Source organism: Piliocolobus tephrosceles, chromosome 5 (genome assembly GCF_002776525.5).
Source record: "Piliocolobus tephrosceles isolate RC106 chromosome 5, ASM277652v3, whole genome shotgun sequence".
NCBI classification, from domain to species: Eukaryota; Metazoa; Chordata; class Mammalia; order Primates; family Cercopithecidae; genus Piliocolobus; species Piliocolobus tephrosceles.
In genome coordinates, this window is record NC_045438.1 from 23642212 (window position 1) to 23667514 (window position 25303).

General features: G+C 37.6%; 1 protein-coding gene across 4 annotated transcripts in view; it reads left to right on the forward strand.

The window, feature by feature from the left end:
• The window catches only part of NKAIN2 (sodium/potassium transporting ATPase interacting 2), a 1025502-nt gene that overhangs the window by 984785 nt on the left and 15414 nt on the right, over nucleotides 1-25303 (forward strand). For all 4 annotated transcript variants that reach the window (XM_023230729.1, XM_023230731.1, XM_023230730.1 and 1 more), the window contains one exon: nucleotides 12571-12631. In XM_023230729.1, the coding sequence (XP_023086497.1) occupies nucleotides 12571-12631 (61 nt within the window). The remainder of the gene's footprint in view (nucleotides 1-12570; nucleotides 12632-25303) is intronic.

Below are 25303 nucleotides of genomic sequence, written 5' to 3' on the forward strand. Positions count from 1 at the left end.
AAAAATCAGAAACCACTTGAGCCAATTAATACATATACTAGGAAGAAAAAAAGATATGAAAGACTACCTTCTTTCTTGTAGGAATGGCTGAATAGAGTCAAAAACCGATGAACATTTACAAATGAGGAGAATTAATACATTTTTTGCTTCTCCTAGGAGCTCAGTGCATTCATAGTTATGATTTTTTTTATCTTCATCTTGGGCCCATAAACTGGGTGAAATATATTGTCAGGAACTTAAGACCAGCCTGGCCAACATGGCGAAACTTCGTCTCTACTAAAAAATTATACAAAAGTTAGCCGGGCATGGTGGCACAGGCTTGTAATCCCAGATACCTGGGAGGTTTTGAGATGTGGAAGAATCAGTTGAGCCCCAGAGGCGGAGTTGAGCCCCAGAGGCAGAGTTGCAGTGAGCCGAGATTGTGCCACTGCATTCCAGCCTGGGTGACAGAGCCTGACTCCAACAAAGAAAGAAAGAGAGAAAGAGAAAAAGAGAGAGAGAGAGACAGAGAGAGAAAGAGAGAGAGAGAGAAAGGAAGGGAGGAGGGAGGGAGGAAGGGAGGGAGGGAGGAAGGAAGGAAGGAAGGAAGGAAGGAAGGAAGGAAGGAAGGAAGGAAGGGAAGGAAGTCCTTCTGTCACTATGTAATCATGAAATCCTAAAGCAAAATTATTTAAATGAGTTGGTTCAAGATATAAGATTGGAAGTAACTGAAAATAAAAACCAGTTAATCCCTGAGAGCCTAATGTCCTCTAGTATATGAATAAGTAAATAAATTGTGGCATCATGGAAGAGTTTTGCTGTAATGGCCTCCAACTGATTTTGACATTGAGATGATAGCAAACAATACAGAGACCTGAGAAGTGCATCTTACTATTATTGCTCTTTCAACCTGCCACACCAGTGTGAATAAGACCAGATTTTTCTGATGAATGATTAGATATGTGAGACCACAAATACGTGATCCATTTATTTGACTTCATCACCCCCACCTAACAATAAGCCAAGCCCCAGAAAAAAAGTGCTACCTAGCTAATTCACAGTCAACCACAAACGCATGAGTGAGCCCAACCAAATTCAGCAAAAGAACTGCCCAGCTGAACTCAATCCAAAATGTTGACCTAAAAATCAATGAGCAAAAATGAATGGTTGTTAATTTAAGCCACTAAATTTTGGTTTTGTGTGTTATGTATCAAAAGTTAGCTGATAAAATTATATTCACATACTTATAGAATGCCAGTTAGAAATAAAACAATGAATTACTGATAGATGCGGTAGCTTGGATTAATCTTAAAAATATTATACTATGCTCAGTGAAAGAAGCCAGACACCAAGCAATAAGATTCTATTGTATGAAGTTCAAGACCCAGCAAAAGTATTCTATGTTTATCAAAATTAGAACAGGTGTGGTCTGGTGGGTGGTGTAAGGGTTGGGAGAATGGTGAGGATGAAAGGCCAAGAAGGAACTTTCTGGGGTAGTAGAAATATTCTTGGTTACTCTAGAGAATGCTGATAGTCCAGTTTAAGAATTAATATGCAAAAATGAATTAAGTTGTGCAATATAGGTATTGGATAGGGTGCTGTAAGAGCCCAGAGAGTGAAGAATGCCTATCTGTGCTTTTTGATGTTTAGAAAATAGTTCCCTGAGGAGTAACCTTGAAGTAGCCCATGTTTCATGTAGGCATTCACTATATGGTAATAAATGTTGTTTGTCGGACAGAGAAATGCCTTATTCAAAAACACAAAGATATCAAACAGCATGGCATATATAGTAGAGGAACTGCCAGAGATTTAATATGGAAGAGTAAAGGGGACCACAAGTGTTGGGACTGAAAGCATAGGCTTGAGCCAAATCATGAATGTCCTTCGATACTTTGCTATTATGTCTTTATCTTATGAGCAAAAAGAGCTATTGTTTAGATTTTCAAGCTCTTAGAACCATCCCTCCATCTGACTCTCCACCTAATGTGAGGCTCACCTTGCTCACCAGCAGTAAACTGAAGATAATTAGTGGCTCACCAATATATGTCTAATATAAGAAGCCCACGCTGGTGTGTAGAAGCACGTGTAAGCAATTCAGAGGAGAACTATAAAATCATGATGAGTCAGAACCACTGAAATGGTAATTAAATGAGTGGGAGGAGCACGTGAGTTCTCCTACATGTTCCAGGTTTCCCACAAGTAGTATTAAACTCCTCTGTGGTTTATCTGGTAGCCACTTTGTTTCTTGATGATTTCCAAGCTCTGCTAATTCAAAGCTCAGCAGTATCTTCTGTATCCAGATTTCCAACTTGGAAAACTAGGTGAACTTAATTTTAACTTTTTTTTTTTTTAAGTGAATGTGAATTCACTCTGATTTTTAGAATCTTATGTTCTCTTTGCTTGAGAGTATTGTCAGTTTTGCCTTTTGGATAAACTAAGAAGACTGTGTGAAAATGAGAAGCATAGGATTCAGGATCCGTAGGCATGAATCAAGTCTTCTCATTATGTCTGAATCTTGGGACAGCACCATCTAACTTCTCTAAGCCTCAGTTTTTTCATTTATACATAATAGATGATGACAGAAATTGTCTCCTTCATTTTGGAAAGAATGGATAGCAGAATGGCTGTAAAGATGTTACCACATGCCCAGAATATAGTGAATAGTAATGGTAGATATTACTTTAAATAGTAATCACTGGCATTTCCTTTTCTACCTCCCAGCTTTTACCAAGATGTGAGGGTTGGTTAGATGATTTGGCTGGTTTTGAGGTTTAAGCACTAAAAACAAAAAAGTAATGCACAGAAATACAATTGCAATTTGTCCTAGGTTATATATTCTCAATTGGTAATAATGGTATTGCTAGTAATTAATGAAATCCCTTCATTCTGAGGTTTATGATATTCTGTTTCACCCTTGCATTGGCTGTAAGCTATGTAGAAAGAAGACAATCTAAGATTTATACTGAAAAGAAGGTAACTCAGATGGAAAGGAAGAAAGGGTCACTGAAGAACACCAATTATAGCCAAGTTCTGACTCCAAAGTTATTCAATCCAACTAGATTTTACTGCTACACATGGATAGACTTGACGGGCCTTTTAAGTGACACTTCGATTCAGTATCGTGCCTTTTTAAAATTGCTTTGGGGAAAAAACTGGTCTTCAAATTTGTGTCTTCCCCAATCCACATCTTATTCCCCTGGAGGGTTCTTTTTCTTTTCCTGTCTTCACTCCCATTCATCTTGCTTGCCACATACTGCAACAAGTATTTTGCTTCAGAGGCACGCTTTATTGGGTGCCACATAAAATACCTTTTCATAAGCATAAAGCTTATTCCCACAAATGTCATGGGAAAGGGACCAATTGCTCTAAGGTTCCTACCTAACTATATTTTCAAAACCCTAATAATACATCTGAGTTTACAATAACATTTTAAAGTCATTTTTCTCTCTAGCTGGTTTGTGCTGATGTTTCCATTGTGTTTAACTTTTTCTTTTTTAGTGCAGTGAGAGTACTACTGACATCATTTTACGTAATATTAATCAGTGCATTATTTTTGATCATTGGATATGTGCTGAAGTCTCAGCTGCATTGTATATTCCACACATTCCTTATCTTCCAATCTAGTACCTCTAAAAAGAAGGAAAATGTTAACATAGTTTTAGCCCCTTTCTTTTTCCAGACGCCCCTATTTAATGCCAGTTATTTTTGCAACTAAGTATTTTAATACAAATAATCTTCTCTCCTAGTCTCTACAGAGAAATCTGGCCTTGTATTCCCATTGCCATCACTGAGGCAGCATACTCCTTCCAATGAAATACAAGGATCCTTCTTTAGCCTTGTCTACTAATGTTGGAGAATATCCAATATGGGCTAATTTGTTTTTACAAATACCTTACCTTTTGTACAGTTAATTTTGCTATTGGTACCCTATTATCTCTGAGCAAAAATTATGCTACTTGTACCATTTGCTCCCCAAAGAACTATGTAGTAATTTTGTTCCAAAATTCTGTAGGACAGTATTAATTGTGTACATTTTACAGAATATTTAAGAATTGTACTTTCTGCTTCAAATGATTCATTATGAATAAATCAGAGTTCCTTTTGCACATTACAAACATACATTTTAAACTTAGCTTTACCATTAAAATAGTATGGTATTATTGATAGTTGCTTTTTACATTTCCCAATTATTTTCAATGAATAGTTTTTATTAAGGACTCCCCTATGGCTCTTATCTTTAAACCGGAAGGCAATTTCATGGCAGTTCTATTGCACTAGATTAGCCATTTCTTTGATCATCTCCCAACCGGCACATGTATGGAATAGTTGAACTACTGCTCTCAATACATTTTTAAAAATGAATCTCATATTTAAACCCTGAGAGAAGTATTAACCATGATGACATTTGAATGTTATTAGCCATCTTTTGTCCTGCCTGAATATCTTCTGCTCTGCCCAGTTTACTAATACACCAGACTCCTTTGAACTAGGGTAACTCTTTGATAAGTTTGGACTGAAGAAACCTACCAGTCTCCAGAGACTGTTTCACAACAGGAATGATTGGGTAAACCAGTGTTCGCATTTAGTTCAGTCTATTTCCCAACTTAAAGTAGATAATATAAGTTTGCATGTATGTCTGGTTTTATGTAATCTTTTAAAAAGTGTTTAATACAGTCATGCTTGATGATGCAGCAGAATACCTAAAGGCTGGTATTAAGATATGTTTCTGATCCTCTGAAAAGCTTTTCTGACCCAGTAGGCTGTGAACATTCACAATAGCCCTGGAGGCAATCCTCCATGTGTTATTGTGGGTTGATAACCGCACCTGGATTATTCGTAGCAGAGAACATTTGCAGTGTGCTCCACAATAGTCCAGCCAGTGGATTAGTATGAGATAAGAATCATCTGGTAAACAATAGAGATGATATACCAGCCCACATAATAAAATACTTCATATAAAGACCTTCATTAATAACGCTGATGTAATCACATTTGAATCCTTTGCTGAAGCAATCTCAAATTATGTAGATGGAATAAGATGAAAAAGAGCAAGTAAAAATCAGCTGCAACTTAAAATTATACTTTGTGTGTGCATAATATCCTTCTGTTCAAATTCCTATTACAAAAAGCTTGGGCTTAGAGCCTATGAATTATGAATTCAGAACAAAATTATATTATTTAATTTAAATAAAACATACAACCAATTTATGTGGAATGCGAGATAATTGTGAATAAAAAAGTTATATTGCTACTCCTCGTTTCTAATCATGTTGGCATAAAGGCACAAAATTAAAATGTGTCTTTGTACTTAAGAAAACAAGCATATCTACTTGGTTTAGACATATTTATAATTTATAAATTATAATATGAAGGTTTTTAAACATAAATAAAAGTATCCTAAAATGTAGTATTTTTCAAGTAAACTTTTTATTGTGAGATAAATATGGATCACATGCAATTATATGAAATAAAATGAAAGATTCTGTGTATACTTTACCCAGTTTCTCCAAATAGTATTACATTGCAAAAATCAGTATAGCTTCACTTTTAGGATCTGGATACTGATACAGTCAAGACACAGAAAGTTTCGTCACCACAAGGATCCCATATGTTGCCTTTTATGGCCACATTCACTTCCTTCATAACCCATCCTCCTTAGTCCCCGGCAGCCACCAACCTGTTCTCTATTTCTACAATTTTATTATGTCAAGAATGTTTTATAACTAGAATCACATAACATACAACCTTTTTGAGTTGGTTTTTTTTCACAAACCTCAATTCTATGGAAATTCATGCAGGTTGTTGCATGTATCAGTCATCCCTTCCTTTTTCTTGCTGAATAATATTTCATGGTATGGATGTACCACAGTTTGTTTAACTATTAACCCACTGAACAACATTGGGGTTGCATCCACCTTGGGCCTATTATGAATAGCAATGTTATACATATTAGTGTACAGGTTTTTGTTGGAACACGTTTTTATTTCCCTGAGATAAAATTGCACTCCTGGGCAGGAGTGCAATTGCTAGATCATATGGTAGTTGCATGTTTAGTTTGTAAAGAAACCTCCAAACTGTTTTGCAGAATGGCTGTACATAAATGTTTCCCTGTTTCTGCTTTCAAGATATTTCTTTTGGGCTCTCCTAAGTTTGACTGTCATTCATTGTGGCGTGAATTTCTTTAGATTTATACTGTTTGCGGTTCACTAAGCTTTTTGAATTAGTAAGTTTATGTCCTTTGCCAAATTTCAGAAGTTTTCAGTCATTATTTCTTTGAAGGCTTTTTCAGTGCTGATCTCTTTCTCCTTTCCTTTCAGCACTGCAGTGAGGGGGGAAAAAAAGTTAAGTCTTTTGATATTTCCATGAGTCCCTGAGACTCTGTGCATGTTTTCCAGTTTACTTTGTCTCTGTTGCTTAGTTTAGGTAATTTCTATTGTTCAGTCTTCAAGTTCACTGATTCTTTCCTCTGTGTTCTCCACATTTTTCAGTTCTAAATTTTCAGTTTGGTTCTTCCTCACATATTCTGTGTCTTTGCTGAGACCTTCTAATTTTTTAATTTATTCAAGCATGTTTGTAATTGCTATTGGAGCATTTTTGCGATGTCTACTCTAAAATATTTGCCAGAAAATCTTAACATCTCTGTCACCTCTGTGGTTAGGTTACATTGGCTGTCCTTTCACTCAGTTTGAGGACATCCTCATTGTTGGTATTTTTAGTAATTTTTAATTGAAACGTGGGCATTTTGGGTATTATGCTATGAGATCCTAGATCTTAAGTAAACCTTTCATTTTAGTTGATTCCTCTGATGCTGTTTTGATAGGAGAAGGAGGGACGCTGACTTATTTCTGCCAAGTGGGGATAGAAGTCCAGGGTTCCCACTTAGCCTCCATTGAGACTCAACGTGGGAAGGGCTTTTCATTAAGTCTGGGAAGCTCTGGAAGGTCCTGCTCCCCACTAGCCTCTCAGTGATACCTCCATATCTGGCAAGAGCCTTATTACTGCTCCAAGGTGGCTTTCACTGATGCCACGGGGGTGGCGGACTGGCCTCAGTACTGCTGGGCATTGGTAAAAGTCCTGATCTTCTACTAAGCTTCCAATGACAACACCCCAGTGGAGAGAAGAGAGCGTCTGCCTCGTTACTGGAGAGTGAGGCTAAAAGTCTGGATTACCCATGAGGCAGTGGGGAAGTCTCAGCTCCCTACTCTTTGTTGCTGTGGTTGGGGAGTGGGGCTACAATTTTTGTGTTTTTGTTTTGTTTTGTTTTGTTTTCTATGGTGTTGACTGAAACAAAGAGGTACTATCATTGTAAAACTTTCTGTCTTGGTGGGCTGCGTTTTCCCTTTTCTCTGGTCTTTTGGCTAGAGACAGCAAGCGTTTACTGGTGCTTGTAAAAAAGCTGTACCTGTTGGCATTTCAGAGTTATAGGCTTCTTCAGCTCCAAGTAAGTCTGGTGTATATGAAATAATAGTAATAATAACAGTAGTAATACTAATAGTGGAATTCACTCTCATGTACTTTCTTGAGTACCAAAGACCATAGTTGGTCTGCATCCGTCTTCCTGTGTTTGTTATATATACATAATGTTCAGGGTTTTTAATTGTACTTAATAGGAAAGATAGGGAAAGGTATCCCTCCCATTACTCCAACTTCCCAGAAACGGAAATCTAGAATGTAATAGATTAAACACTAAGGTTGCTATATTTTCAATTATTACAATTAAATCTTTTAAAATACTTACCAAAAGGCTTTGGTTTCAGTTTTTCTATTAGCTTCTAAGTGAATTTCTGGGACATACAATCATAATTTGGTTTGTGGATACAAAAAAGAATTTTAATCTGATTTAGTTATAGAGAGAAAATACTTCCTTCCAGTCAGTAATAATATCAAGATGATATGTAATTCCTTATCAGGTGAATTAGAAGTGAACAAATCACATTAGATATATGAAGGTGAAAAGATAAATAAAAATAAAAAAATTTATACTTAGCTCTGCTTTGAATGACAAAGACTGAAACACTAGAATATTTTGTTTCTTTCACTAGCGGATAATTGTATGTTTGCCTAAGATAGTGCCACAGGTCCCTTCCATTATTATTCTAAGCATCTTCAAATAAGAAACAAAATAAAATTATTTTCTTTTAATTTCAGATACTCACATCTACTCTAACAACATGAGCCTCTATTATCTGCTTTGTGACCCGTTACTTCCCTTTATACAGCCCAAGCTTCTCTGAACTGGGCCACTTCATCCTCCCTAAATGTATCTATTTCTTTCCAGCTCTAATCTGACCTCTGCTTGGAAGAGGTACTCTCCATCTCTCTGTTCCCCTCTTTATTCCCTCTCAAGCCCTCCCACCTCTCAAGGTCTATCTCAAAAGTGCCAAGCACCAACCTACTCTGAGAATGGACTACCGGTTCTTGGAGGAAGCAGCACCTTTATTCAGCCTTAAAGAATGAGTTAGTATCCATTAGTTGTTTTTCCTGATGGGTATTAACTCATTCTTTAAGGCCAGCTTAATACCTGGGAGATGAAATAATCTGTACAACAAACTCCCATGACACAACTTTACCTGTATAACAACCCTACATATGAACCCTAGAACTTAAAATAAAAGTGAAATAAAAAATTAAAAAAGAAGACCTGGGAAGTAAGCAGGCAGTACTGCCGTGTAAAGCTTTATATCCAGCTTAGCAACTCAGAACTCTGTTTTCAAAAACAAATGCAAAAAAAGAATGAGTTAGAATTACTCATTACTAGAGGTGCAAGGTTGAGTAGGGAGGGGAAGGAAGAGGTACAGGGCGTTAGCATTCTTTGTTGGCAGACTGGGAAAATGAGTTAAGGAACAGAGAAGGAAAGCTACCTGATAGATGTCAGCAAGCTACCAACAGCTTTCTACTGACATCAATTCTGACAAGGATTGGTGAGAAATGAGGCTAGAAAGGAAATAGAAGATGAAAGAAACATAGAAAATTTTCATAGAAAAATGGCATAGTTCCATTGGCAATTTGGCACACTGGAGGCCCACTGATTATGACCCTAATCTGGTCTTCACAGCTTTAATTTCCATTGCTCTAGTATGAAGTCCCCAAACTCTCATCAGATTTAACTACTGCCTCTTACCTACACACAACCCATATCTTTCCTGCTTGATAATCTCACTCTGGAAAAGCAAATCCCATTTTGCCTGTCATCTGCAAAAATACATATAATGCTCTTCCAAGGGTGTTTGTGAGGCTTAATGGGCTAACACATGAAAGTATCCAGTCGACTGTTTGTTGTCACTTATTAGAAGTACAATTTTCTTCCTTCTTTCTGAAGGAAAGGAAATTTACCTAAATCTACTTCAAATTACAGTTATATGTATACCTGCTACAAAATTGCAAACTCCTTAAAGCTAGGATTATATTTCAAACAGCGGCTCTAACCAGGGGAAATTTTGCCTTTTAGAGGACATGTGACAATGTCTAGAGATATTTTTAGTGCCTCAGTTGTTGACAGTCTTGATTGTAAGATGTCATTGTTTAAACATTGACAACACATAACAGCCTCAATAAAAAAGTGTTCCAAACCCAAAATGTCAGTGGTGACTAGAACTCTGCTTTAGTTCATCACTGCAGCCCAGGTAGCAATTAGCAGAGTTGCGTATTATAGGAGATTGGATTCTTCTGTTCTCACACTGCTCATAAAGACATACCCTAGACTAGGTAATTTAAAAAGGAAAGAAGTTAAATTGACTCACAGTTCAGCATGCCTGGGAAGACCTCAGGAAATTTACAATCAAGACAGAAGGGGAAGCAAAGACCTTCTTCACATGGTGGCAGCAAGGAGAAGAATGAAAGCAAAGGAGGGAAAACTTCATTATAAAACCATCAGATCTTTTGAGAACTCACACACTATCATGAGAACAGCATGAAGTTAACTTCTCCCATGATTCAGTTACCTCCCACTGGGTCCCTCCCACAACCCCTGGGGATTATGGGAACTACAATTCAAGATGAGATTTGGGAACACAGCCAAACCATATCAGAGACATTCAGAATTGTTAGAAATCATTTGAAACCCCTTTCTATAGGTAAATTTTATAAATTGCCACTGGGGAGGTAAAATTAAATTAGAAATGTGTACTGTATAGGGAAATTGGAAGATAGCAGAGTTTATGAATCTTGATTAATTTGGGGAACACAAATTTCCATTTGTAGTTAGAGGTGACCAATTTAAAAGCTAAAGTTCTCTTAATCAGCAAGCTTTTGTAAAAAATGCAGCAGGATTTACTTTTATATCAAAGGAGCTCCCCAGATAGTTCAAGAATGAAAATGAATATAATTAAAAGATCATTGGTAAGCAGAATGCAGTGCCTTAGCTGCATTCTGGGAGAGTACACTTAATAATCAAGAATCTACTGACACTTTAATGAGAAGTTTAAACTTATTGGCCATGAATCTCAGAATGTATCGATGCTTATTACCTAGATATTCATTTCAAAGAAATGAAGTGATGAGTAAGAATTTTTTTTAAAGCAGTTTGTAATTAGGACAAATTGCTTTACAAATAATTTAATAAGCATTTAACACTGAAAAGAAGAGGAAAACTACTGATAAACCTGTAACATTTAGCCACATATAGTAAGAATTCAATGTGGAGGAAGAGGTGAAGCTATAAGTAATAGCAAGGGGATTTAACCACACCCATAGGCTCTTTACCTAGACACAGCCAGATCCAAGTACCAATGTCAAGCACCCGTGGGACTGGCTCACTCCATAAATAGAGCATTTTCATGGGTCCTGGTGGATGAAAGATCAAGATGTGTTAGTATAGTCTCTATTTTTCCAGTACCCATGAAATCCTCAAATCACTATGTGATTTGAGTTTGGATAAATCAAAATCTTTGCTAAAGCCAAATGGGAGACATTGGTTTTTAATTAGTACTCTGAACTCTAAAAATAAGTCCCATAAAAACAAAGACCTTGATGATTCTATTATATAAAGAAGTGGTTCTTACTATCACTATCTTATTGCCAACAGCAGCATATAATTCAAAGAGAAACATGCTGATTTGATGAGTTTTCTAAAATATTTCTTAAAAAGAAAACTCAGTCTTCTTATATAGCGTTAGTGGTATTTATGTTTGACCCTCTGTGATGTATACTGGTGCGGACACTACAGTTGTGATGTATACTGGTGCGGACACTACAGTTGGGGTAGAGAGGGCTGAGGGTATCCATTCCCTCTCCTCCAGGATCTAAAAACAAAACTGTATGAAGTGCTGTGTACGTCTTTTTCCTTCAACTCTGCCTCCCCAAATGTGGTCACTGCTGCTTCCTCTATTGTCCAGGAATGACCACTGTTTTATCCTATGCCAGTTCTTTTTGGAAGATAGCTAGAACCTGCCAGAACATGTTTTCTCTCTCAAGTCCAAATTAGGGACTTAAAAGTTTCTTTTCACCAGAGACCGCTTTGTCTCCTAATAGTTCTGCGCTCATTAAATACCTATTAGTGTAGCCTTTGACTTAAGAGGTTCCACTCACATCCTCCAGAAGATCACTATCTGTCACCTAATGAAAAACAACTTCATTAGGCTTGTCGCGGCAGTTCCTTTTTTTCCCGTGCTTTCACTTCCTGATTGAAGACTGCAGCTTTTCCTGATGTTTTCTTCCCCACACTAAATATTACTGTGTGGGGTCGGTCCTTAGCCAGATCAGTGTCTGTCTGAAATGTTGTTGTGAATAATCTTCATCACTGTTTTAAGGACATACCTTTAAGGATTCCTCCAAACTAGATCAATTTGCAAAAAAAGAAAACAAATAGTCTTCTACTTATCCAGAAATTATATTTGTTTCTTTTGATTAGTGTTCATAAATTGACTAAATAAATATTGTACTAGTAGGAAGGAATACAAAAACACCCAATCTGAGAAAGTAGAGAGATCAAATGACTTTGTAGTGCTCCTTTACAGGCACACAGACCTTTTTGTAGTGTTTCAGAAAAGACAATGTGATGTGTGTAATGCCATATTCAATGCATTTTGATGATACTCCCTACTTATAGGTGTCCATTTCATCACTTCTCTGTGACATATTGTCTTAATCATACTCAGTATGCCCTGGTTCCTGTTACAGATCTGAGTCTTCCTTACTTACAAAGCCCATGCAACAAACCACAGAATCACCTTAATGTTTTTCCCTCAAAGCATTTTTGTGATGGTCTGTGAGAGTCCAAGTTTTAGAATCTCAGGTACTGAGCTAATGAAAAGTAAACTAGAAATTGATTGGCACAAATGCAAATGTTAATCCATTAGTGAATGGTCATAAGTCTTTTTCTGTACTGAAAATAATTTGTTTTAGATTGCTTGGCAATTAACAAATCTTACATATAAACACAGGTTAGAGAAAAACAGAGTGATATGTTTATTTACAACACAGATGAGCATCATTTGAATCAGGAATCCACACTGGAGTCAAGATCCAGTCCAATGAGCCATGTTGGAGCCCTAAGTCTGGTTGTAAACTGCCTAACTTTGAACAGCCACTCCCCAGTGAGGTCTGGTTTTGGTGCCTTTGTCTGATGTCTAAAGCATCTCTGTTTTGTTTCAGCTGGCAGGTTTCATCTACGCCTGTTATGTTGTGAAATGTATAACTGAAGAAGAGGACAGCTGTAAGTATTAAAGCTCTATTCTGTTTCTTTCAAGTTCAAAGCATCTTCTTTACTGCCTCCTACCTACCCTTCCTATTCCTCAGACAAGATCCCACAACACAGCATTAGAATGGAGAATAAGCCTTTTGTGCCCATCAGACCAAAGTGTTTATCATAACAGTATCCAGCAAAGTGAAGAATGGAGAATCACCCATTTTGAAAACATAACTTCTTTCTTTTCTTTGAAGGGCTTTTAAAAATCCTTTCCTCTTGTAAAAAATTCTAGTAGGGAACAGAGAGGGGAGATTGGAGATGGAAATGATTTTAAAATGTGGCTAACTTGACCATTCTCTTTTTATGATCCCTTTATTAGGTATCGATAACTAACTAGTTTCACCCAAGACTAAAAATCCCCAAAATCAACAATTTGTAATAGTTGCTAAGATTCTTATGGAAACTGACTTCAGATTAATTCAGAGAATTGTCTTTGGGAAATCAAATGTCCGTCTGTCCTTTTCGTTCCTGCTATTTGATACAAATGACTAGAACTCTAACTATGTCAAAGGCTCAACATTGAGACGTATTGCTTGATCCAGAGTTTAGATCACAGTATACTCTTACAATCCTCCCAGGGGCTCTGTTGTAGTCTGCTCTCCGAAACATGGAGGGTAGAAGGTTTTATTCCATCCCTGCCCCTAAGGATCTAAAATAGGAGAACTGGGGAAAGTACTTCTATTCTCTGTGGGTACTATCATGGATAATTGCCCATGTAGTTACATTTACTCAGAGGAAAAATCAGAATTGGGAATCATTTTTCTTGGTTTCAAAAAATATTTATAATATTGGGTGTTTGAAACAGTAAGGAAAGAGGAAGGTGAATATATGATGATTTGAGGAAAACATCCAAAGATAAACATGTTTCTTCCTCCCTTTCCAATTATACTAGAAAGGAAGAGGCAATATCAAGTGATTAATTTAGAAGAGGCACTTTTCAATCATACTCACACATGATATAAAATCAGAAGTATATAGTTTATAATTTATTTCATATATGAAAGGAAAAATGGTCCTTTCACTAAATAAGCATTTGTAAAATATTCCTTAGTGTTTTAAGTGCTATGTCAGCCTTTGGAGATTTTAGGATGATTCATACATAATATTTTACCTCTAGGAACTTGCCAGCTAGTAGATAAAACAAACATATGAGCAAACAAGTGTGAAACTCTGTAGTGCATGCTGTGGGTAAAGAGAAGAAAGAGATCAGGAGAAGGTTCATAGAGAACACTTTTGAGCTTGAGCATAGATCTTTACTCTGTTGCCGGTATGGAAGCAAGGGGTGGTCCCAGGCTAAAGGTGAAAAAGCACATCACGGCCAGATTAATGTGACTGAATTTGTTTCCTGTGCTACAGGTAGACAGCTGGAGAAAATTGGAAAAACATGTATGAATGAGATAGTAGAAAAGTGGGTATGAAAGATTAAGGAGTTTGGGCTTCATATAATACAATCGCAGATAGCTTAAAAAAGAGAATAACATAATCAAAAACGTTCTTTAGAAAAAATACATTAGCATCATTATAAAGAAGAGACTCAAGAGGGGGAAAGATTAGGGAAAAGAGAACTAGTTAAGACACCACGAAAGTGAGACATGAGATAATGTGAATCTGGACAAGGATCGTTATTGGAGATAGAGAGGATAGATGTGCCATGAGACATGCCAAAATGACATGATTAGTGGGCAATGGTGGGTACTGTGATAAGGGAAAAGGAGGAGACTGTTAGATTCCTGGGTGTCTGATGCAAGTGAATGGGTAGATGGAATTGCCACTTGGGAAGAAAAATGGGAATAAGATCACTAGTTCAGTTTGCACAGGTTGAGTTTGAGGTGCCTAGCGCCTATACAAGAGAAGACATCCAGTAAGCACTTGTCTTATACAGAAAAGATTTATTCAAAGATTAGAAAGGGCAAAATATATATGGATTTTAAAATGCATGGACCACACAAACTATGTAAGTTCATTGAGATATTACCATTCAGTGTCTGTGTGCCAAATCCCTGATGAAGGGGAAGTCCCCAGTTAATTTTCATATGGAAGTTGGGCTTTCTCTGGGCTATGTTGTTTGATTTCATTTCACAACGATACCAGTGCATTTTTATCTTCATACAATACTTACTGACATACCATGTCTCCTACATGCATAATCAGCATTTCAGCAGAATAGCACCTCTCAAAGGAGATCTCAGAAATGCTAGTTCCGCAAGACATACTGCTCAAAAAAAAAAAAAAAAAAAAAAAAATCCAAAGCCAAGTAAGGTTGATACTGAAAATTTAGAATGCACATTTATATATTAACATTTCTAAGAGTACTGCCAGAAAGAAGTATGCCCATTTCTTTTTCTAACCCACAGTTTTGTTTTAACCATATTACCTTGAGGCCAGACACAGATCAAAGAGAAAAACCAGAAAGAGTTCTATGGCTTGATTATACCCACAGTTCCCCTGGGGGGATTACCGCATGTCCCACAGCGGCAGGGGTGGGGTCAGTCATGAGGCAGAGAGAGAGCGGAACCTTTTCGAGTCCTGCAAGAACAAATGGATGAGGCAGGGTAGGAAGGTTAATTAGGACAGGTTAACTGTGTTACAAAGTGGTGCCCCATGAAATTCATGTTCACTGTGACTATTAACGCATAGCTTTAGGGTTATCTAAAGTCTCCACATGTTTTTTGGGGGTGAGTCAAGGCTTACTTGGAAACAGCTAGTGGTCATTTTGTAGATGTTAAAGCATCAATTTATAGAAATTAAAAGTATGATTAATGCAAGTCTCCCAAAATATTTGAACACAGATCTCCTGTTTTTCACCAACCCCACTCCCCGCCTCCGGCCGCCTCCATAAAAAAGCACTTAATATTCCGGAGAATTCTTCTAAGGGAATTCTGCGCTAAACCAAGTTTTGGCCAAAGCGATGTAAATTCAAGGAGATTCAAAGTCACCAATATCTGTTGGAAGATCAAGTTATCTCTCAAGAATCTAATAAGCTTTTTGCCCCAAAAGACTCCAAAAAATAACACATATGTCTTTATGTGTATCTTGACCACAACACCACATCTGCCTTTATTAATCCAAAACACAAGTAGACTTCTCAAAAACAAGTTTTATCATGTTAGTCTTATTGTTCAATGGGCAAAATATGAACTCTTTTTATAATTTTTATATACAAGTAGACTGATGCTTGTCTCAGATGTTCATGGGACTAGTAAACAGGTAGGAGGAGATGCTCATTTGGACTGGCTCTCTGTCCAGTGGTCTTTAGTGACTTTCGGTTAGGTTCATTTACTTGTAGTCATTCACACCTAGACAGTTATGAGTATCTTTTGGTTACAATGCTTTGGGTTGATATTCTCCATATATGATCACTTGCCTGATGTTCATCCTCAGACACTGCCTGGACATACGACTTCCAATCCATCGAGTAAACTAGGTTTGACTTTTCTGTATAATTTTGGTAATTATATTATAAAAATTATCCTGAGCCTTAAAAAGTTTGGTGAACGATTAAAATAAAACCACTCTCAAGCAAACTCTGAAACTTGGGAGGGGTTTAATGTACATGTAAATACTGAGAGGGTCTCTATGTGCCTATTTTTACCCACTGTGGATTTGCAATAACACATCGTTATTTGCAATGAAGCATAGTGTCAGGAGTAGGTGCTAGCTACCTGCTTGCCAAACTGGTTAAGTTTCCATTATTAAGAGCCTTATAAGGAACAGAGGACCGCTTTGGTTCTGTAGCTAGTGCTTAGAATGACTGTGGAGATAAGGGCCCAATCATGGCGACTGGATAAAATATTCTTGAAGTCAACATAAAGCTAATCAGTTATGTGCTCAGTTCTGATACCTCAGCCTCACAGCAACAGGTGTATCCAGGAAACTTCAGAGGAAAGAGGCAGAAACCTCCAGGAAGCAATGGAGAGTTTTTGAGCTCAATGAGCAAAGACTTGAGTCTAGACTCAATGAAATAGCAATAAATCGTCATTGAAACAGAGAGGATCATGAACATCAAACACCTGAGAATTTTTTCCCTTATGTATCCTTTTAAGCAGTATCTCATTACTCTTCTAGAGTCCAGTTTGATTAATATTTGTAGAGATACTGTTTTAGTTCCCTTGGGATACTATAGCAAAATATTATAAGTAGGGTGTCTTATAAATGACAGAAATTTATTTCTCACAGTTTTACGGGCTGGAAAGTCCATTAAGGCACCAACTGATATGGCTCCTAGTGAGGGCTGGTTTCCTTGCTCATAGGTGATACCTTCTTACTGTAACCTGTAACCTCACATGTGAAAAGGGGCAAGGCAGCCCTCTGGGGCCTCTTTTAGAAGGTTACTAATCCCATTTCTGAGGGCTCCACCGTCATGACATAACCACCTCCTACAGGCCCTACCTCCTAGCACCATTACGTTGGTGATTATGTTTCAAAATATGATTTGGGGAGGGACACTAACATTTAGATCATAGCAGACACTATATTGCAAGGGTTTTTGTTTTTTTCCATTGAAAAAAAATCTGGACCTTGAAGTTTACATCTCTAACTCTTTACTTATCTAAGCCGGAGCCACAGCTTGGCAGGCCAGCTGGTTGTGCAGACTCACAGGGCACCACTGCCATCTGCTGTGCCTACCAGGAGATGACAGCAACCCTCAGAGCAGAAATCCCAAATTAGATGTGACACTCCTTCCGCCATGAGTTAGTTAGCTACGGATGCCATAAAAACATACAACAGACATAGTGGCTTAAACAACAGAAATTTGCTTTCCAAAATCTAGATGTTAGAAACCTCAGGTTTGGTTTATCCTGAGGCCTCTGTCTTTGTCTTGTAGACGGCACTTTCTGTTGGATTGGGGTCCTATCCATATGACCCTATTTAACCTTCATTACCTCTTCAAAGGGCCAATTTCCAAGTACAGTCAGGTATATTAGGAGTTAGACCTTCAACATATGAATTTAAGGAGGATCACAATTCAGTCCATATCCAAATACACACACATGCACGCACTCCACGTGTGTCCGGGACATTTGAAAATATATGTGGGGCACAGACTGAGGATAGATGCAGCTCTCTGGCCCATCAGATGCCTGTGGGTAAGAGGCTTCAGGGCTGTGTTGCTGCCAGGTCAGCTCCACACTCACTGCCACCAGGCGGGAATTCCCGCTCAGCATCTCCTGCTGTGGGGTGATCCGCCTCTAGATAAGTAGCTTCTCACCAGGATAAAAGCTGAGGCCCCTGCTCTAGAGGATGTGGCTTGACCTTAGAACCCTATTTGAGTGGGCTACCTTCACAACATACTTCTATATATTTGTTCATGAAAAGGCAGTGATACATCTTGGGAGAAAAGGCTTTCTCAGGAAAGCAGGCATCTCGCTGTGCTGTCTTTGTGGCAGGGCTGTCTGCTGTCTCATCTGTCACCAGCCATGCGGAGTTTTCCTTATGGCCTCCCGTCTTCTATTCCCCTCTGCTTGTTCTCTTTTACACTTTTCTGTGAAAGAAAGAAAATGTTTGGAGATTCCTAGTCGGGTGTGCCTTTTATTTTAAATGTAGCTCTTCTGTCTCACTTCATCCTTGGGTTTTCCCCACTGCAGTCAGATGCCCACTCACAGTGATAGAACCAGAAATTGTCCTCGGTGCTTTATTAGCATTGTTAGATGTGACAATTAAAAGGAAGCCATGCAGCCATGGCAAATATTGCTAATCTATGATAGGAAAAAAAAAAAGATCATATGACTTCTCAATTTTTATTATGTGTTCTTGTAAATCATTGGCTTAATAGTTAAACTAAAACTAAATGTTGGTCTTCTAGCAAATGGGTTCATTTTACTAAGCAGTCATTCTTTTTGCTGAAAGAGATTCAATGTATTTGCAAATGTTGTTAAACGTGAAATCATCTGGAGAGAGACATGGAATATCATTTAAAAAATAATATCCTAAGGGACTTATTTTGAAAGCAATGTTGAAAAATGAATTCAAGATGCTTAAACTTGGAGTTAGACACATGCACATTTACACCAGCCAAGCACAAATGTGTCAGAACCTATCCTGAATTCCTCAAAATCAACTGGCGTTGGGATGAAAGTCACAATCAATTTATTGAATCTTTCATTTGAAAAGAAAACCACAGGAAATTATTCACTTCTCTGGGGCTAATAATTTTCTGTTATTTTTATTTGATTTTTCTTCTAAAACCTGCTGGCCTACACTTCTGTGTATTGAATTCCATTCTGTATGTTTTTATCATTTCTCCAGTTTGTCAGGATCACTGGATTTGAATGCAGTTCTCTGAGCACAGTCTCACGCTCTCAACCATGGGGGTGGGTAAACATGGGAGCAGGTTTTCCTGCTTGAAAAAAATATTTCCCCTTGAAAAAAATATCTGTTACTTCCTGTCTATAAGGGAATGCAGAAAGCATAGACAATACAGATAAATAAAAAAGGAAAATTAAAATAACCCCGTAATTCTGAGTTCTGATATTCAGTTCAAATTTTGGTGTATTATATGCCTGTCTGCCTGCCTTCTTTCTTTCCTTCCTTCCTTACTTCCTTCTTTCTCTTTTTCCTTCATTTCATTCTTTCTTCTTTTCTTCCTTTCTTCTTATCTATCTATCTATCTATCTATCTATCTATCTATCTATCATCTAACTGCATTCCTCCCATCTGATTGTTAGGGCCATTTCATACATTCTGTTTAGTAGTCTGAGCTTTCTTTCACGTTTATAAATCACTCTGCAAACATAACCTAAGAGGGGATGATTAGAAGTTCAGAAAAGTTGCCAAGTTCCTGGCTGCCAGGTTGACAGGCAAAGTTGTGAGAATATGTTTATTTTACTTATCTGGCATCATACTGAAGCAATCAAATAAAATGTAACATAATCTTAGTATCTTACTAATTTATCTTCTCTTTATAACATTTGTCTTATGAATTTGATGGTGACTGAGTGAAAACATTTTCTCCGCATCTGCCAGTTTCCCACTAAACCAAAACTTGGTATTTATTTTCTCATCTCTGAACAGGATCACAAAGCCTGAAGACCCAGGCTTTGCACTCCACTGATCTCTCACTATGCCTACAGAATCCTAGTGGGGCCAAGGTGAAAAAGGTGTCATCTTTCACCTTTCCTTCCCATTCCCCCCAAACCAAAGCACAGAAGTTCTGCATTTATTTAATTTTATATCTGTTTGTTCTGTTTATGATTTGTTTTGAATTATGAGTTGTACAGGGTTTAAAATGATGGAAACCAGCCTACTGCTCTATTTCGGCACTTTAATTTTATAAGCCAAGGAAGATCAAATGACTTGCCCAAAGTCACTAACTCATTCATGACTTTCCAACATTCAAATACAGTACACACTGACTCACTCAGGATGGAAGAATAATAGGAGACATCATCAGGATTCACCCCTGTCTTGTTCCCTGCTGTATCCTTAGCATCTACCATATCCCCAACCTAGAAAAGGACTCAGGAAGTATTTGAAAAATAAATGAATGAATCAATTGGATCTCCACAAACATTTCTTGACCTATACAGAAACTGCCAAGGGAATATGATATCTCCTTAGAATTCAATGTATTTTAAGTAAATGAATAAGTAATTTGAATAAAGCACCTATCATTTTCTAAACAAGAGGAAGAAAGATGTGCTGCTATATATAAAACTAAGTGATCAACACCTGAGACAGATGGTACATATGAATTTTCCTCCTGTCAATTAAATTCAAGTTCCTATTAGTGACAACAGCATTCTCCAACAGTGATACATGTAATAATTTTCACATTGTCTCCCCAGATTGGTGAACACTGGTTTGTTTTTCAGCCTTCTATTAAATTACTCCCTCTTGTGATCATGTAACAGAAAACACATAAGCTATATTTTAAAAATTATATATTCAGGTCAAAACCGAGTCTGATTCTTCAACATTCACTTCTTATTTTCTCTCTTTTTTCATAATATCGTATCTCCTCCATTATACTATATTGCTTTTCACTCATACACACACACACACACACACACACACACAACACACACACAATGTTCATCTTTAAATAAATCTGATATTTCCAAATCAAGAATATGAGGGGAAAGAAGCTGATTCATTCTCTCTCCTCTGTTAATTAAGAACAATCAGAGCTTTGTTTCTACAAAACAATATAGAAGTAACAATATTCACTTAAGCAAAGGAGGGCCTTTAATTGGGGTGTAACAAAAGAGGTATTTTTTATGCAAAGAATATTTCTGACAGGGTGAATTGGAGTTATCCAGCAGATGAAGAATACTGATGTTGTTTTAATAGCATTAATAAAAAAGAAAGCATGTGACTTAAAGGAGGAGCAAGTAGTGACATTTACAGAAATGAATGAACAAAAACCTTTGATTTTGCTGACTCTGCTTCTTCCAGTGGTGCAGACCCCCACAGCCTACCAGCAGTGGGTGTCCTGGACTAGCTTCCTCACCATCTATCTCTAATTTCTCATGGATAATGACATGAGAAAGAAAACATTCAAGTAGCAGAAAAGTGAGGTGATTTTCGCAGCAGAATGTTGACATACACGTTCACAAAATGAAGTCGCTGGGATCCTTTAGTCCCATCTCCAAAGAACAAATGAGAGCAAGACAAAGAGCTGGCACAGGAAAATGAAGTCTCTTTAAAAGCCCTCCAAATCAGAGACATGCTGAGAAGATGACATTCAAAGTTAGGCTCTTGATGAATGATGTTGGCCGTTGCTCACTTCCTTATGCCCAGTTCTGCTTTAGTTTTAGAAGTGGCATCTCATAGAAACAGAAGGCTGGGCTCAGAGGTCTCCTTCTTAACAGCAGGAGGACTAAGAAACACTAGATCTCTAAGGATGGCCACCAGGTATGCAGAATGAAAACATCTGAGCGAAGCAGGCTTACACCTAGCTACTGAAAGAGCGCCTTGGAAATAAGTGAGCTGGAGACAAACCCTCAATCCTATGTGACATTTAAATGAGGCTGCTCTGGCAGAAGATACTCAGGGAGGCCTCCGCTATGATTGGTCGGCGTTGTGTGGCAGGGAATGAAAGAGAAACAAACTTAAAACTCACAGGAGGTGCAGTTTGTTTAAATAATAGAAAGTAATTAGGCTGAAGACAAAAATCAGTGATGGCATTTTATAATTACGATTAATTTAAAGTTTAATTTCCTTTGGTGCTAAAATCTTACTTAAAACGTTTACCGGGAAAGGAAATTAGGATGTTACTATCAAGAGGCATAGAGTGCTTCTGGGAATCCATGCCTATTATCACTTGAAAATTAGGTTAGGGCCAAAGTGGGAATTTCAATTCATTTTTGAGTATAATAAATGGTGACCAGACCTCAGAGTCAGCGGGGTTGGCAGGGGCAGACAGTGTAACATTTGCACTTGCTTGTTTGTTTGTTTGTTTGTTTGTTTATAGGATTAATTGCAAATGTTTTCAACAAAGAGTGTAGTTTATACATTAACAATCCTGCTACAAAATGAAAATTGGATATGGATTGCTGCCTTTGTAACTAATGAAGCTGATGTTAAAGGAATTCCCAAATGTGGCACTGCAAAGGGAAGCACATAATCACACATCCATACACCTTCACCATTGAATTAAATGGAACAGGGGACAGTATTTCTGTTGGCTCCAAACCCGTCAACCTGCCTCTCTTCTCCAAGTCCCCAACTTTTTCATCATTCTGTTTTCCCATTCATGCCTCAATTTCCAATTTCCATTTTCAGCAACTAATCTTTCTGGAAACTCACTTAGTAAAATCAGTGCATAATAGTAACAAGCAGTTGGAAATAACTCCTTTGCACTAATTTTTTCCATTCATTTTGCCTTTGTGGATTTGCTCATTTTAAATATCATATTGCTAACATTCCTGTGTGAACTAATCCCAGAAATATGGAATTGTGTATAATCATAAAGTTATGAACAGTATTAGTGGTCACCTACTGTAATCCCCTAATTTTACAGTTAAGGAAAGGGACAATCAAATTGATTTGCTCAAAGTTAAACAATCATTTAGAGGCAGAACTGAGAGCAGAACATCGATGTCAAGATTCAAAGAATACTTTCCATGTCACTTCACTGCGATACCTGAGACAGATTCTTTTAACAAATATTTATTGAGCAACTACTGGGTGGTAGGCTATGTGTTGTCACTAGGGATAAAGCAGGGAACCAAACAAATACCATCTTTGCCTTTATGGTGCCTACAATCCATCACACAATTTACAAGAGAAAGAGAAATTATAGTAAAGCGTGATGAAAGTTCACACAAGGAAAGGGGATGGAGGTGCCATGGGAATGATCCCAAGAAGAACTCATGCAGTTTAGAAGATAAGGAAATTCTTCACTGAAGACATGATGATTCAGCTGAAACCTAAGGGATAAATTAGAGGACTATGTAGAACTTAACAAAGACAGGCATGCCTTTTTTAAAAGGCACTACTTTTTGGATCGATATTGACCAAAGGTACACCATAAGTCACACAGGAATGATCTTAAGTTCTTTTAATGAACTCGATATAGGAAATCTAGTTTCAGCTTTCCCAAATACCAATAAAAATGTTAGAGTAACTGTGGGACATTCTTTTTCCTGAAGTTGCTACTGTTGTTCTAAGGAGATGATTAATTTAGGCTCAGGAGTTTTGTGATTTTCATTTCTGGAGGTTGTAAAATGATACAAAGATTATGTTAGCAAAGATTACAAGGTAAAGAATATGTCTCTAATAGGTAATTACAGCACGCATGTTTTATTTTTTATTTCCCTAAATATGCATATGTTAATGTACCCACAACCCTAATTAAAACTCCTGCATTTAAATGGGCTGTGGATTCTAAATATATTCTGGATGTCAGCTGAGAAGACATACCCAATCATGTCTAAAGAGCTCACCTATAGCTTGTAATAACTGCTCCTTCCAATTTCATCTGAAAGACATGTCGTATATAATTGAAAGCAATTCTAACAGGGGAAAACAAAATAAAGACGGGAAAATCTAATCCATCCAAATGGCATGGCACAAAGTGAGCCCAGGCACATTTAAGGTGAAGCTGCCTTAGTTATTTCATCATAATCTTCATTACGTGCTTCTCTACATTTACTGAACGCCTCAAAAGGTATCGGATTCATAATTTTCTGACTCTAGCTTTATAGTTTCTCCACGCTGTTAGTTCTCATCTCATCACTACTCCCTTCACCTGCCACCTTCATTCCCTTCATCATGGATCACCTTCATTATGGTGGAAAGAGGCGTCTCTAAGATGCCCAGTTCTGAAATTTTCTGCCTGACTGTAAACACCTATCTATTCTTTTTCCTTATTCTCCTGCCTCCCTCTTGGAAAGTTTTCTTCACCCTTATTTGGAAGCTTCCCTCCACCTGAACCTATGTTTTTCTCATGCTTTGGATCTTCCTACTCATTATCTATCTCCAGGATTAGCAAAGGCAGCAGTGTTCTTGTCAGCATCCTTGGTTTCCTTCCTTGCTTGTACATCCTTTATGCTTGGATTTTCAACATCTGTTCCTGACAATGCCCAGATTCAATTTCTCCACTTCTAATCCTGGGTGGTTGCTCATTGCTGGAGAAAGTAACTAAACCCAACAGCAAATGTGTACTTGCTACACTCAGCTGGGTGTTGTCTCCCACTCAACCATGCTTTCATTCATCTGCATTTGACAAAGCGGCACTCTGGCCATGCGACCTGTTCCACACCTTTCCAGGATCCTTAAACCAAGTACTGAAATCTGAAAACGTCAAATCTATCAAACAGAAACTTCTTTGATTTTCCCTCAAGAACCTCAACAAATCTCTACTGGCAATTACTCTTTTGTCTTCTTGCAACCCTGCCCTCTACTGGCAATTTTCTTTTGTCTTCTTGCAACCCTGCCCTCTACTGGCAATTATTCTTTTGTCTTCTTGCAACCCTGCCCAAACCTGAGAAGAACAGGTAAGCTTCTCCTCTACAAAGTAATTCATCCACCAAGATTTGGCCTGTCATTTTGCCTGATCCAGGACACTGAGCTCTCAGGGTCTTCATTCTTGACCATTCATTGGACAGTTCCTTTTGCCCACATATGCGGCAAAGCCTCATAGACCACAGACAAGGCCAGCCCCAAATTATTTGTGTTCTTTCTGATAATATACAAGGCCATTTCCAAAAGGATTTGAAACATGGAAATTCAGTTCTGTGTAATTTTGTAAAAATATAAATTAATTTATTTTTCTTCTGCATTATGTCACACAGGCTATTCCTGTTGCTTGTCAAATCACAATTAACTAACTAAGTGGGCATTTGAAGGCTCTCCATAGACCCCCCCTCTGGTCTCCTCGGCTTCTGTGGATGTCGTCTACACTTTTGTCACCCTATACAAAATTTTAGTAAATTCTAATACAAAATTCTCTCGTTTGAGCCTTCTTCCATCTATTCTCCTACCCTTGGAAATGCTAATTATCTCAGTAAAGAGCCTAAATGTGCATTTTAAAGCATAATTCCAATCATTCCTTTTGTATAAATCCTTTTTGAAAAGAGACGAGATCCCAATCCTATTCATAGTGTATTTTTAATATACATGCTTCTACGTATTACATACATATGACACCTGATTCTCTCAATAACCCTTCGAAGCTGAAATTGCTTTATTATCCTC